This window comes from Rattus rattus, chromosome 1 (assembly GCF_011064425.1).
Source record: "Rattus rattus isolate New Zealand chromosome 1, Rrattus_CSIRO_v1, whole genome shotgun sequence".
NCBI lineage: Eukaryota > Metazoa > Chordata > Mammalia > Rodentia > Muridae > Rattus > Rattus rattus.
Window position 1 is genome coordinate 168,856,344 of NC_046154.1, and position 12,676 is coordinate 168,869,019.

Below are 12,676 nucleotides of genomic sequence, written 5' to 3' on the forward strand. Positions count from 1 at the left end.
AGTTGTTTTCCCAGAAAGATGTAATAGAGTTGTAATAGAGCAGAATGTGTCCCTCCTCATAGAATAGTAAGTAAAGGCTGCATAATTAGGAATACAGTGAGCTTTCATAAATTATGCTAAGAAGAGAAATAAGCTTGGGACACATTTGTGATCAAGGAAAAAGATTCTTTCTCGGTTAGGTACAAGGATGAAGCCACAGGACTATGATAAAGCAAGGCCATGGGAAAGTGTTCCTTTGAACTTATAATGAGCTTATAGAATGAAACACTGCTTTGAACTTACTATCGACGTCCTTCTGTAACTCCTGTTTCTGTGCAGCATTTTATCTATGGGTTAATTTTATAGAGAACTTTTGTCTAGAAGATATAAATTGCTAGAGAGAAAAAATAAAGTGTGACATTTGGGACTCTGCCCCATCCATTAAATGCATATGTGTATATGTGTCTCTTTGTATGCATGTACATACATATGTGTGTAAGTTTATGTGTGTGCATATAAGTATGCATGTGCACTTGTAAATATTGGTGAAACAGGTGGTTGGGCCCAGCCAAATGTGTGTGTGTGTGTGTGTGTGTGTGTGTGTGTGTGTCTGTCTGTCTGTCTGTCTGTCTGAGCACACCTGGCTTTCTTCTTCCTTTTCTCTCTGTTTACAAAGAGTTAATGAACTCTGAGCCTCTCACCTGGCCACCTGGCCAGTGAGGGGCCATAGAGAAAAGAGCCCAGGTAATTCAGCCTTTTTTTTTTTTTTTTCCTTTCTTAATCCCCTGCTGCTCTTGGCAGGAGTTAAATTGCCAGGAGCCAGTGGCAAACTTCTCAGCTGCTTTCCCTGGGGAATTTGATCCTGGAAAGCCCCCAGCATTATTGAAAGGTGGAAATAGATTTTTAAGGATTATCAATGTAAGAGGCCGGAGAGATGGCCCAGAGTTAGGAGCACTTGCTGCTCCTGCAGCAGATCCAGGTTTGGTTGCCAGCACCCACATGGCTGTTGACAACCTTGTCAAACTTCTGTTGTAGCAGTGTCCAACACCTTCTGGCCTCTGTGCACTTACATACACGAAGGCATATACTCATGTATAAGATGAAAATAAATCTTAAAAAGCATTGCTGGTAAGATGGCTCAGTGGGTGAGGACTACAGGGGTGCACACTGGAAGGAGAGGACTAACTCAGACTAATCCATAACTTCCGGCGTGTTTGTATGTTACCTACCTGCCGTGTTGAGATGCGGGAAGAGCCGTGTTTATTGGCTGCAGAACTTAGCTTTGGACCACACATAACAGTGACAGGAAAATGGCTTTCATGTTAATTCTATAAGTTTTCCTCTATCTAGAAACTTATAATATGGACTAAAGTTTCGTGTTTGATAGAGTGGTTTGTTTTTAGACTGGCTTGTCTGAAAGAATTGGAGAAAAGGTAGAAACACTTGTAAGATTATTGAAGGGGAAATGTGTAGTAAGACTGTTGTGCATTTTTCACCTTGGGAAATGAGAGTTAGATATTAGAGCATATGTGGACTTGCATGAGATTATTAGCCAACACTTTTTTAAATGACTTTATTTTTCCTTTAGTACATTATATTTTGTTTTGCTTTGTTTTCCAGTGAGTACGGCTTTGCTGAGAAGGTTGTCGAGGGGATTACTGTTTCTGTCAATTCTATCGTCATCAGAATTGGAGCAAAAGCTTTCAATGCCTCCTTTGAACTTTCTCAGCTCCGTATCTATAGTGTCAACGCACAGTGGGAACACGGAGACTTGAGATTTACTCGGATTCAAGATCCACAGAGGGGAGAGGTAAAAGGCTTCTCTTACTAAAACCCATTTTAGTCAGTGTAAGTAAACAGGGACTTTTAAGATTACATCTAGGACCTGTGAAGATGGTTCCATGGGTGAGGGCACTGGCTGCCAGGTGATGACCTGATACATTGCTGGAGCCCAGGTGGTGGCAGGAGACCTGACTCCTCCTGAGGACTGAGTGTGCCCACACATATGTACACATGTCCACTTGTGCGCACAGTCAGTTTAAAAGGTAAGTAGGACGCCTGGAGGGGCCTCCACAGTTGGAACACATGGTGCTACTGCAGAAGGCCTGCATTTGGTTCACAGAACCACACTGTGAGGCTCACAGGCACCCGGAACTCCAGTGCCAGGGCGATCTGACTCCCTTTCCTGGTTTCCACAGGCGCATGCACTCATGGTCCACTTACATCCGCTTTATCTTACACATCCATGGTTGCCAGGACTCACATGCTAGTTGATTAGTTTTCTTCTGGACTTACAAGTATCCTTTTATATTAACCTAAATTATTTAATTATAAAAGTTGGTATTTTAATGTTTTACTATGTGTCTTTTTGACCTTATGAAAGTAATGAGTCCTACTTTGTGTGTGTGTGTGTGCATGAGTGTGTGTGTGCATGAGTGTATGTGCATGTGCATGTACTTATTAGTATCTGCATGAGTGTGTCTGCACATGCATGTATGAACATGTATGTTCCTGAGTATGTGTATGTTTCTGTATACATATGTGCTTATATGTTGGTGCATGTGCATGCATGTGGAGGTCAGAGAATAACTTTGTGGAGTCAGTTCTCCTTCCATATTTACATGGGTTCCAGGGGTCAAGCTGAGTTCATCCAACCACAGTGCGCACCCACTGTTGGCTCCTTTGCATTTTATTCTGACCCTGTTTTAGTGACAATTCTAGTACTACCTGATGTTGATGCTGTTTTCTAAATGAATTTACCAAGAGGCTTACAGATGAGTACAATTCTGAACATGTTATTGAGTTTGATGAAGCATATAAAGTAGCAGGAATATTTTTATAATGTCACAAAAATTATTTGGTTTCATAAATGTACACTTTTCTCATTTTGCATGAGAAACAACTAATCTCTGTTTTCTTCTTAGGTTTTGACATTTAAAGAAATAAATTGGCAGATGATTCGAATTGAGGCAGATGCTACCCAGAGTTCACATCTTGAAATTATGTGTGCTCCTGTTCGATTAATAACCAATCAGTCAAAAATCCGAGTCACCCTTAAAAGAAGAGTGAGTAAGACCTGTCTTTTGTCTCCTATGATAGCTGACAGAGTAAGCAGGAGAGTCAGGGGGTGCTCTGACACTGTGTGCTGGGACAGAGTAAGCAGGAGAGTCAGTGGTGCTCTGACACCATGTGCCCTATTCAGACAGAGGTGGCAGGTGAGGGCACTCGTGTTGCCCGTTGACTAGGCTTGTAGAAGTCTAGCAGTTACAGCACTCTTCGTCTGGTCGGTGAGTGAATGGTTCTTTCAGATTCACATGTTTACTGGATATGTCCTGTGTTAGAATTTCATTTCCCAGGCTGAGAGTTAATTTGTGGTAGAATGCTATTTACCATCAATCAGGCCATGATTTCAGTCCTCAGATGGGGCTAGGAAAAAAAAAATAAAGAAGAAGAGGAAGAAGAAATTTCTTTTCCTGAATTTTGCTCAACAAAGGTTTTTATTATTGGTAGCCAAAACTGTAGCGGTCAGTACGTTTTTAAGGTTTTTCCGGAGGGCAGATGTGGTACACATCCCTTTAGCCCACCACTGGGAAGGCAGTTACGTAGAAAGGCCCTGTCTCACACAAACAGAGATGTTGCTAGTTGTTGCTGTAAAACTATAACAAATGCTGTTTCTTTACCCCCACTAGATCCGGCACCGCAGTGCCCCAAGATAGCTGGTAGACATCTTCATCTCAGTCAGCAAAGCCTCCCTCCTGCTCTGCTCCATCCCATATCACACTGCTGAAGGCCTCTCTCTGAGCCTGGCTGCAATCTCTCTACCCATCTAGTTCCCAAGGCAGGTTGTCCCTATGCCAGAAACACACATCCCAATTCCGTGGTGGCCCAGTGTCTTTAGCCGTCACACACTTTCTTAAACTTAAATTCCTGGGAAAGAACACACAACACAATAACCTCTGATACAGTTGATAAGGTATAATTGCCACTTAGACACACAGAGCCCTATACACATCCATCCCTTAAGAACATTCAGAACAACCCGTGAAGGTACAGCGTGGAATCCTAACACCAGCCTCCATGTTCTCTCGGCAGCTTCCTCTCTCTTTCCGTTCTCGTCTCCTCCTCTTCCCTCAAACTTTTCTCCCACCCATCCTTCCTTCTCGTCCAATGTCAGGCCTCATTCTCTCTTTTTTTTAAAATTTTTTATTAGATAATATTTCTTTACTTACATTTCAAACGTTATTCCCCTTCCCGGTTTCCTGTCCATAAGCCCCCATTCCCTCCCCCATACGGGTATTACCCCTTTACATCTCCCTTATTGCCCCCCTCTCCCCATATTCCGCTGCACTGGGGGTCCAACCTTGGCAGAACTAAGGGCTTCCTTCCCCTTCCCCTGGTGCCCCAACAAGGCTATTCTCTGCCACATATGCAGTTGGAGCCCTGGGTCAGTCCATGTATAGTCTTTGGGTAGTGGTTTAGTCCCTGGAAGCTCTGGTTGGTTGGCATTGTTGTTTTTATGGGGTTGCAAGCTCCTTCAACTCTTTCAGTACTTCCTATAATTCCCCCAAAGGGGGTCCTATTCTCAGTTAGGTGGTTTGCTGCTAGCATTGACCTCTGTATTGGACATGCTCTCAGGAGAGATCTATATCCTGTCCCTTTCAGCATGCATTTTCTAACTTCATCAATCTTATCTAGTTTTGGTGGCTATATATATATATATATATGGGCCACATGTGGGTCAGGTTCTGAATGGCCATTCCTTGAGTTGCTGCTCTAAACTTTGCTTCCATATCCCCTCCTATGGATATTGTTTTTTTCCCCTTTTAAGAAGGACTGGGAGCATCTGCATTTTGGTCATCCTTCTTCTTGAGCTTCCTGAGGTCTGTGGATTGCATCTTGGGTAATTCGAGCTTTTTGGCTAATATCCACTTATCAGTGAGTGCATATCAAGTGTGTTTTCTGTGATTGAGTAACCTCAGTCAGGATGATATTTTCTAGTTCATTCCATTTGCCTATGACTTTCATGAAGTTATTGTTTTTTATAGCTGAGTAGTACTCCATTGTGTAGATGTACCACATTTTCTGTATCCATTGCTCTGTTGAAGGGCATCTGGGTTCTTTCCAGCTTCTGGCTATTATAAATAAGGCTGCTATGAACATAGTGGAGCATGTGTCTTTGTTGTATATTGGAGCATCTTTTGGATATATGCCCAGGAGAGGTATAGCTGGATCCTCAGGTAGTTCAATGTCCAATTTTCTGAGGGACCTCTATACTGATTTCCAGTGGTTGTACCAGTCTGCAATCCCACCAACAATGGAGGAGTGTTCCTCTTTCTCCACATCCTCACCAGCATTTGCTGTCACCTGAGTTTTTGATCTTAGCCATTCTGACTGGTGTGAGGTGGAATCTCAGGGTTGTTTTGATTTTCATTTCCCTGATGACTAAGGATGTTGAACATTTCTTTAGGTGCTTTTTGGCCATTCGATAATCCTTAGCTGAGAATGTTTTGTTTAGCTCTGTACCCCATTTTTTAAAATAGGGTTATTTGGCTCTCTGGAGTCTTAACTTCTTGAGTTCTTGGTATATTTTGGATATTATCCCTCTATCAGATTTGGATTGGTAAAGATCTTTTCCCCATCTCTTGGTTGTCATTTTGTCCTAATGACTGTGTCTTTTGCTTTACAAAAGCTTTGCAGTTTTCTGAGGTCCCATTTGTCGATTCTTGGTCTTAGAGCATAAGCCATTGGTGTTTTGTTCAGGAAATTTTCCCCAGTGCCCATGTATTCAAGACTCTTCCCCACTTTTTCTTCTATTAGTATGAGTGTACCTGGTTTGATGTGGAGGTCCTTCATCCACTTGGACTTAAACTTTGTACAGGGTGATAAGCATGGATCGATCTGCATTCTTCTACATGCTGACCTCCATTTGAACCAGCACCATTTGTTGAAAATGCTATCTTTCTTCCATTGGATGGTTTTAGTTCCTTTGTCAAAGATCAAGTGGCTATAGATGTGTGGGTTCATTTCTGGGTCTTCAATTCGGTTCCACTGATCTACCTGACTGTCTCTGTACCAATACCATACAGTTTTTATCACTATTGCTCTGTAATACTGCTTGAGGTCAGGGATGGTGATTCCCCCAGAAGTTCTTTTATTGTTGAGTATAGTTTTGGCTATCCTGGGTTTTTTGTTATTCCAAATGAATTTGCAAATTGTTCTGTCTAACTCTTTGAAGAAATGGATTGGTATTTTGATGGGGACTGCTTTGAATCTGTAGATTGCTTTTGGCAAAGTGGCCATCTTTACTATATTAATCCTGCTAATCCATGAGCATGGGAGATCTTTCCGTCTTCTGAGATCTTCCTCAGTTTCTTTCTTCAGAGACTTGAAGTTCTTGTCATACAGATCTTTCACTTGCTTGATTAAAATCACACCGAGGTATTTTATATTATTTGGGACTATTGTGAAGGGTGTCATTTCCTTAACATAGTAGAGGAAGGCTACTGATTTGTTTGAGTTAATTTTATACCCTGACACTTTGCTGAAGTTGTTTATCAGGTTAAGTAGTTCTCTGGTGGAACTTTTGGGTGCCTCATTCTTTCTTGTACCTGCCTTCACCTGTATGACATTCTGCGGCTGGTAACTTAGATAAGAAACCGGCAGTACGAGGAGTCGAGCTTGAGAGTCCACTGGGGCTGCTGGTGAGACTAAAGGAGGAGATGGTTCTTTTAGAAAGAAGCCTATTTAAAGGCCCTGCAGTGTGCGCTGTGCTCTGGGTCACTGCCCAGTAACATCAGTACCTGGTAAGCTCCCCTGAGGGGGTTGTCTGTGGATTGAACAGAGATAGATCCCTGAAATGGAAAGTGTGGGCAGGTTGGCCATTAGGTATTTGATGGATTGTTAATTCGTCTTCTCAGGTAGGATGAGTTCAGTTAATGGAAGCGATTATGATTTGTGGTGCTGCACGTAGAAATTACATACATGTTATATAATCTCTGTCAGAAACTTGTCACTCTTTTTTGTTGCATGATTTCTAGCTTTGAGAAGTATTCCATTTTGTAAGAACTTAATAAATATTTGTTATATTTTCATTCTTGTTTATCATTCATCTTGTGGGAAGTGATACCCATGCCATGCTGTGTGTGGAGGTCAGAGTATGATTGGGGGGTGTTGGGTCTTTCAGCTGTATGGGTCCTAAGGATTGGTCTCAGGTCATCGGGCTTGGTGATTTTTGCCTGCTGAGCTACCTTGATGGCTTAAATGCTCATTAAATGAAGGCAGCATCCAAATTCACATTTAATCCAACTAAAAAACTTTATGCAAAATATGTGTTATAAGTTCTACTTGGATTAATTTTCTGAATAATTTTTCTTACAGTTAAAAGACTGCAATGTCATTGCAACAAAGCTAGTTCTAATCCTGGATGACTTGTTATGGGTCTTAACGGATTCCCAGTTGAAGGCGATGGTGCAGTATGCAAAGTCTCTGAGTGAGGCCATAGAGAAGTCAACAGAACAGAGGAAGAGCATGGCTCCTGAACCTGCTCAGGTACGCTAGAGTCACGGACTGGAGACACGTGACTCCTCTAACAGTTAGGCTGCTGAGCTGCTATTTCCTCTTTATGATATCTTTTTATGATATCATGACATTGAAATTAACCATCTTCTTTATCTAAGTAAACATCAGGATGATGTTCGACATGACATTACTATGTGTCTACCACCTATTTTGCTTGGGGCTCTTTGTATAGAGGATAGAACTATGGACAGCATAGAAGTATTTGATGGCACCATGCCTGGAGGGCAGAGGAGTCACTGCTTCATCCAGCCGTACCTGTTTGCCTGAGACAGACTCTCTCCCTGAGCTTGCTGATGGAATGGCAACCAGCTGCACTCACTCCAGCTCCACCTCTCACAGGACTGGGGTTAGAGTTGGCAGCACCCCACTGTTTACATGAGTGCTGGGGACTTGATCCAGTCTCTGTGCTTGTACAGGCACTGCTTTTATGCACTAAACCATCTTCTAGCCCAATAGTGCTTTTTAGGAAGTTAAAAAAAAAAAAAATCAAGGGAGCTAGAAATCAACCCTGGGTGCTGGAGAAATGGCTCAGGGGTTAAGAGCACTGACTGCTCTTCCAGAGGTCCTGAGTTCAAATCCCAGCAACTACATGGTGGCTCATAACCATCTGTAATGGGACCTGATGCCTTCTTCTGGTGTGTCTAAAGACAGCTACAGTGTACTTGTAATCAATCAGTCAATTAAGAAATCAATCAATCAATCAATATTTTAAAAAACCCAAAATCAACCCTGGACAATGTCAGAGAAGGCACTAAAGGCTAGCAGCATAGACAGCTGTCTGGAGACACTGACGTTGAAAGGAAAACATGTTAGGATTTTCTGATGGCCAGTGGTGGGCGAGGGAGGGAACAAGAAACATCAGTTTATCTGAAGAAAACAAAGTTTTCAGTTTTCCCAGTATTAAAATCTGATACAGAATCTAATACATAAGCATCTTTGTAGAAGGGATGTGGAAAATTCTAGTGTGTAGTATCTTTGATTATTAAAAGTAGAAAAAAATTCATAACTTGTAAAATCTGTATGAGCTATTATAAAATCACATTGCTGTTAGTGTTTTTGATGCAGTGATACCTCTCAGCCATCAGGCTCGTTGGTGATGGAGCTTAGTACATGAGATGGCCACACTGTAGACTGAGTGCTGTTCAGACTGGCACTGTCACCTGCCTACCATGTGATACCGACTTCCCGGACCTCAGAGCGATAGAGAGTGTAAAGTAAACCCTGGAGTCCCACATGAGCCTCAGGGAAGAAGCAGACGAGGGCAGGATGGAGACAGAAAAGGAGCAGAGTCACGTCTGAGCTGTAGAGCTGGAGATGTCGTAAGACTTGTCCTTAAGAAGTGAAGAGCCGGGGCTGGGGATTTAGCTCAGTGGTAGGCGCTTACCTAGGAGGCATGGGCCCTGTTGGTCCCCAGCTCCAAAAAAAAGAACCAAAAAAAAAAAAAAAAAAAAAAAGAAGTGAAGAGCCAAGCTAGACAGATGCTCAGTGGGAAATGTGCTTGCCGAGCCATCGTTAGGATCCGAGTGTAATCATCCCTCGTCCCAGCCTTCCTGGGGAAGATGAGGAACGAGGCCCCTGAGCCAGTGTGCAGAGGCCTACACAGCACGCGTACATCCCACTCTGTTTCTGAGTCTTGCATTTTAAGGAGGTTGAGTTCCACACCTTATGTGCTCTTTATTTCTCCTGACAGCCTGAGCATATGCATGTTTTAGATGTTACCTGAGTTTTCTCCCATGCCACGATCACAATGACCCTAAGAAGTGAAAGGCGCCCCTCACAAATCTTCAGTCCGTGATGGACTTGGCCAGGAAGAACAAGTACTTCTGGGAGCAAGACAGGAAATCTGAGCTACTTGCTAACAAAACATGGATACATGTTTTGACTAATGACAAGTGACTTCAATTACTTTGTTTTGAATCCATTTGGAGGAGGAGCTAATCTATCTTAGGAGGCACTAAAAGATCTGGGTTACTGGAAGTAATAGCATATGGCGAGCACATTATGAACCCTAGCATGTAACTTGGAGTTTATAAACAAATTCCTCTCATTCCATTCTACCCATTGGTGTGAACAAATCTTTGCAGAACTTGTAGCCATGTAACCAAGTGAGTACCAATAAAAATGGTGAGTCTTGCCCGCCTCTGCCAGTTTTAAAATATTATCTAAATGGCACTTTCTGAGTTTTATGGGGGAGCGGATTTATTTATTTTTACTTTTTATTGTTTTGGTTTTGTGAGGTAAGATCTCACTACCCTTGGCTGGCTTGGAGGCCAGTTTGGCCTTGAACTTATAGAGCTCCACCTGCCTCTGCCTTCTGAGTACTGGAAAGCATGTGCTACCATGACTTGTCCTGGCAGCCTAATTTTCAACTGAGAAACAGTCTACAGGACTGCGGCAAGTAGAACAAGTAGAGTGGACAGATAAGGACTTTGTACACTTTTCTGTGGCATCTAGGTGTTAATAGGAGTTTTTATGTGGAGGTCCAGTCAGACATATGACTGCATTGTAGAAGTTGAGCTAAAGAAGAGAGCAAGAGGACAGGGCCAGTCCAGAGGAGGTGCACACATGGACTTTTGAAAACAGCTTGAAAGCAGTATCAAGCCGATTGGAAAGCAATGCTGAGGTCTTCCAAAGGTTACAGTAAGGAACTGAGGACTCTAGAATGATAGGGTCTTGTTTTGTCACCATCAAAAGAAATACTGGGTAGGAAGCAGCTTTGAAGAGGTACAGGCAAAGAAAGCTAGGAATGTAAGTATGTATAGATTTGTACTGAAATTTATTGGGCTTATAGTCATTGTGTTCATCTAAATTTATTTTTACATAATTCAGAAGGTATTTTAAGACTGCTGAGTTACTGATAGAAAATGCACGGTATCATGCTTACTTTGCATGAGTTTATTGCTGGAAACATTCAGGTTTGCTTGCGTGTGAAACTCTAAGGAGTGCGTGGGCAGTGATAGTCTGGTTTGGACTCTTTAGAGCTCTACAATCACTTCATCTGCACAGCACGTCAAGACCCCACAGGCCGCCAATGCTCCTGACCTCGGCGATGCAATTGTGAAATTGTTCAATGACTTTGATGTGAAGGAAACCTCCCATCATCTAGTGATTTCCCATCTAGATCTACATATCTGTGATGATATCCATGCAAAAGAAAAAGGTAATCTTACAACAAACTCTTGGCTTTTGTATAAATCGACTAACTATTGTTTATTATATGGAGTATATATTGTAGGATATGAAGCATTATTTGAAATATTTTATTGATATAAAATTTTATTTGGCTTTAATAAAGATTTAATTATTTAATTTACTGTATGGGAGTACACTGTAGCTGTCTTCAGACACCCCAGAAGAGGGCATCACATCCCATGTGGTTGCTGGGATTTGAACTCAGGACCTTTGGAAGAGTAGTCAGTGCTCTTAACTGCTGAGCTATCTCTCCAGCCCTAATATTTAATGTTAATTAATTGTTGGCTATCAATGCTAACAATAAAATTAGGTTTAAAAAACTAAGATTGGCCAGTGTGGTGGCACACACTTTTCTTCCCCGCACTGGAGCGGCAGAGGCGAGCAGATGTCTGAATTCCAGGCTAGCCTACTAGACCTACATAATGAAACCCTGTCTGAAAACAACAGACTTACTACCTGGCATTCTTGCGAGCTTCTGAGATTATCTATAAATGTTATCCTATGCTTCCTATTTACTGCTTTAAGCCTCGTGATTAACTCAGCGGTCATGAAACCGAGTTCTGTAGGGATTTTGCCTGCAAATGTGTCTGTGCACTGGTGTGCGCTTGGTCCCGCTGGAAGCCAGAAGGAAATGTCAGATCCCATGGAACTGAGTTATGGATGGTTGTGAGCTGATGTGTGGGTACTGGGAATCCATCCTACCAGGAAGAGCAGTGAGTGCTCTTCCTCTCTGAGCCACTCTCCAGCCCTGAACCCATGTTCTTTATACACATGAAGACAACTGTGTCTTTGTGCTTAACCTTGTGTCCCCGCCCTGCCTTCTCAGCATTTCATAAGGAAGCAGATTCCCAGCAGTCCGCGTCCCTTGTTTTTATCCTTACTAAACAGACTTGGGTAACAGGGCAGGCAGAAAGTTGCTCTTGGTCATTTAGAAAATCCAGGTTTGACACTTTCAGTGCTTGATGTTCCTATTTGTCTGTCACAGTGTCAGTGGCCCACTGGTGCTGGGAGAGTTCGGTAGGCAGGCCTGACTCAGGGACAGGGTTTAGAACCAAGCTGGAGATCTCTAAAATTGAGATATTTGACCTGGGTTCTTCAGGCCTATATCAGAACATCTTTTGGATTTTACTGGTTTTAAAGCTAAGAAAGTATTAAGGCCTGTGTACTTAGAAATTATTATAGTTACTGTGTACTTAGAAATTATTGTAGTTATTAGACAGAGCAGGAGGAATGGGCTGACAGGTAAAAGGGGAGAGGGCCTAGCCTAGTGGCATAGACTTATAGTCACAGCTGCTGGGAGCTTGAGGCAGGAGGATCACAAATTCAAGTCCTTCATGGTCTTCATAGTGAACTCAAAGTAAGTGTAGGGCAAGTTAGTCAGACCTTGTTTTTCATGATTATTTCTTTAGTCTAGGGATATGTGTCTCAGTGGTCGAGCACTTGCATGCACGGGAGAGGCCCTTGGCTCAGTTGGTCCCCAGTACTGCTGAAGCATGGTAGGGGTGGAGGGCAAAGAGAAGATTTGGGGTTTGTAAAGGAATTTGTGGCCATTTTCTTTGCCTACTTTGTGTCGTTTGGTTTATGGTTGTCATTTTCTGCTATAGTGATTGAAACGGAAAAACCAAAAACCTTTAAAGCACAGTAGCAAAGGCCAATGTTAAAGCCAAGCGTTTGTGCTCAGTAATTCCTAGGCCCCTCCACCATTCCTATTGTTAGCTACTCCCTCTGAAGTCCGCTGGTGACGTCTCCCACACTGTCCAGGTTAAGCAGTTACTTCTGCTCTTGTGAAATTCTAAATCCTCTGAAACACTCATCAGTTTGCAGAAGACTCATCTGTGGCACAAGCTAACCAAGACATATCCATTACTGCACTGATTTTGCCTGTTTGGCAGGCTTTGGTGCAAAATACTGTTTTTATTACTGACAC

At 42.5% G+C, this 12,676-nt stretch overlaps 1 protein-coding gene across 3 annotated transcripts in view; it reads left to right on the forward strand.

Annotated features, from left to right (window-relative positions):
- Nucleotides 1–12,676, forward strand: part of LOC116907933 (UHRF1-binding protein 1-like) — a 58,381-nt gene that overhangs the window by 32,659 nt on the left and 13,046 nt on the right. For all 3 annotated transcript variants that reach the window (XM_032911166.1, XM_032911160.1, XM_032911152.1), the window contains 4 exons: nt 1,600–1,789; nt 2,904–3,044; nt 7,357–7,527; nt 10,537–10,717. In XM_032911166.1, the coding sequence (XP_032767057.1) occupies nt 1,600–1,789; nt 2,904–3,044; nt 7,357–7,527; nt 10,537–10,717 (683 nt within the window). The remainder of the gene's footprint in view (nt 1–1,599; nt 1,790–2,903; nt 3,045–7,356; nt 7,528–10,536; nt 10,718–12,676) is intronic.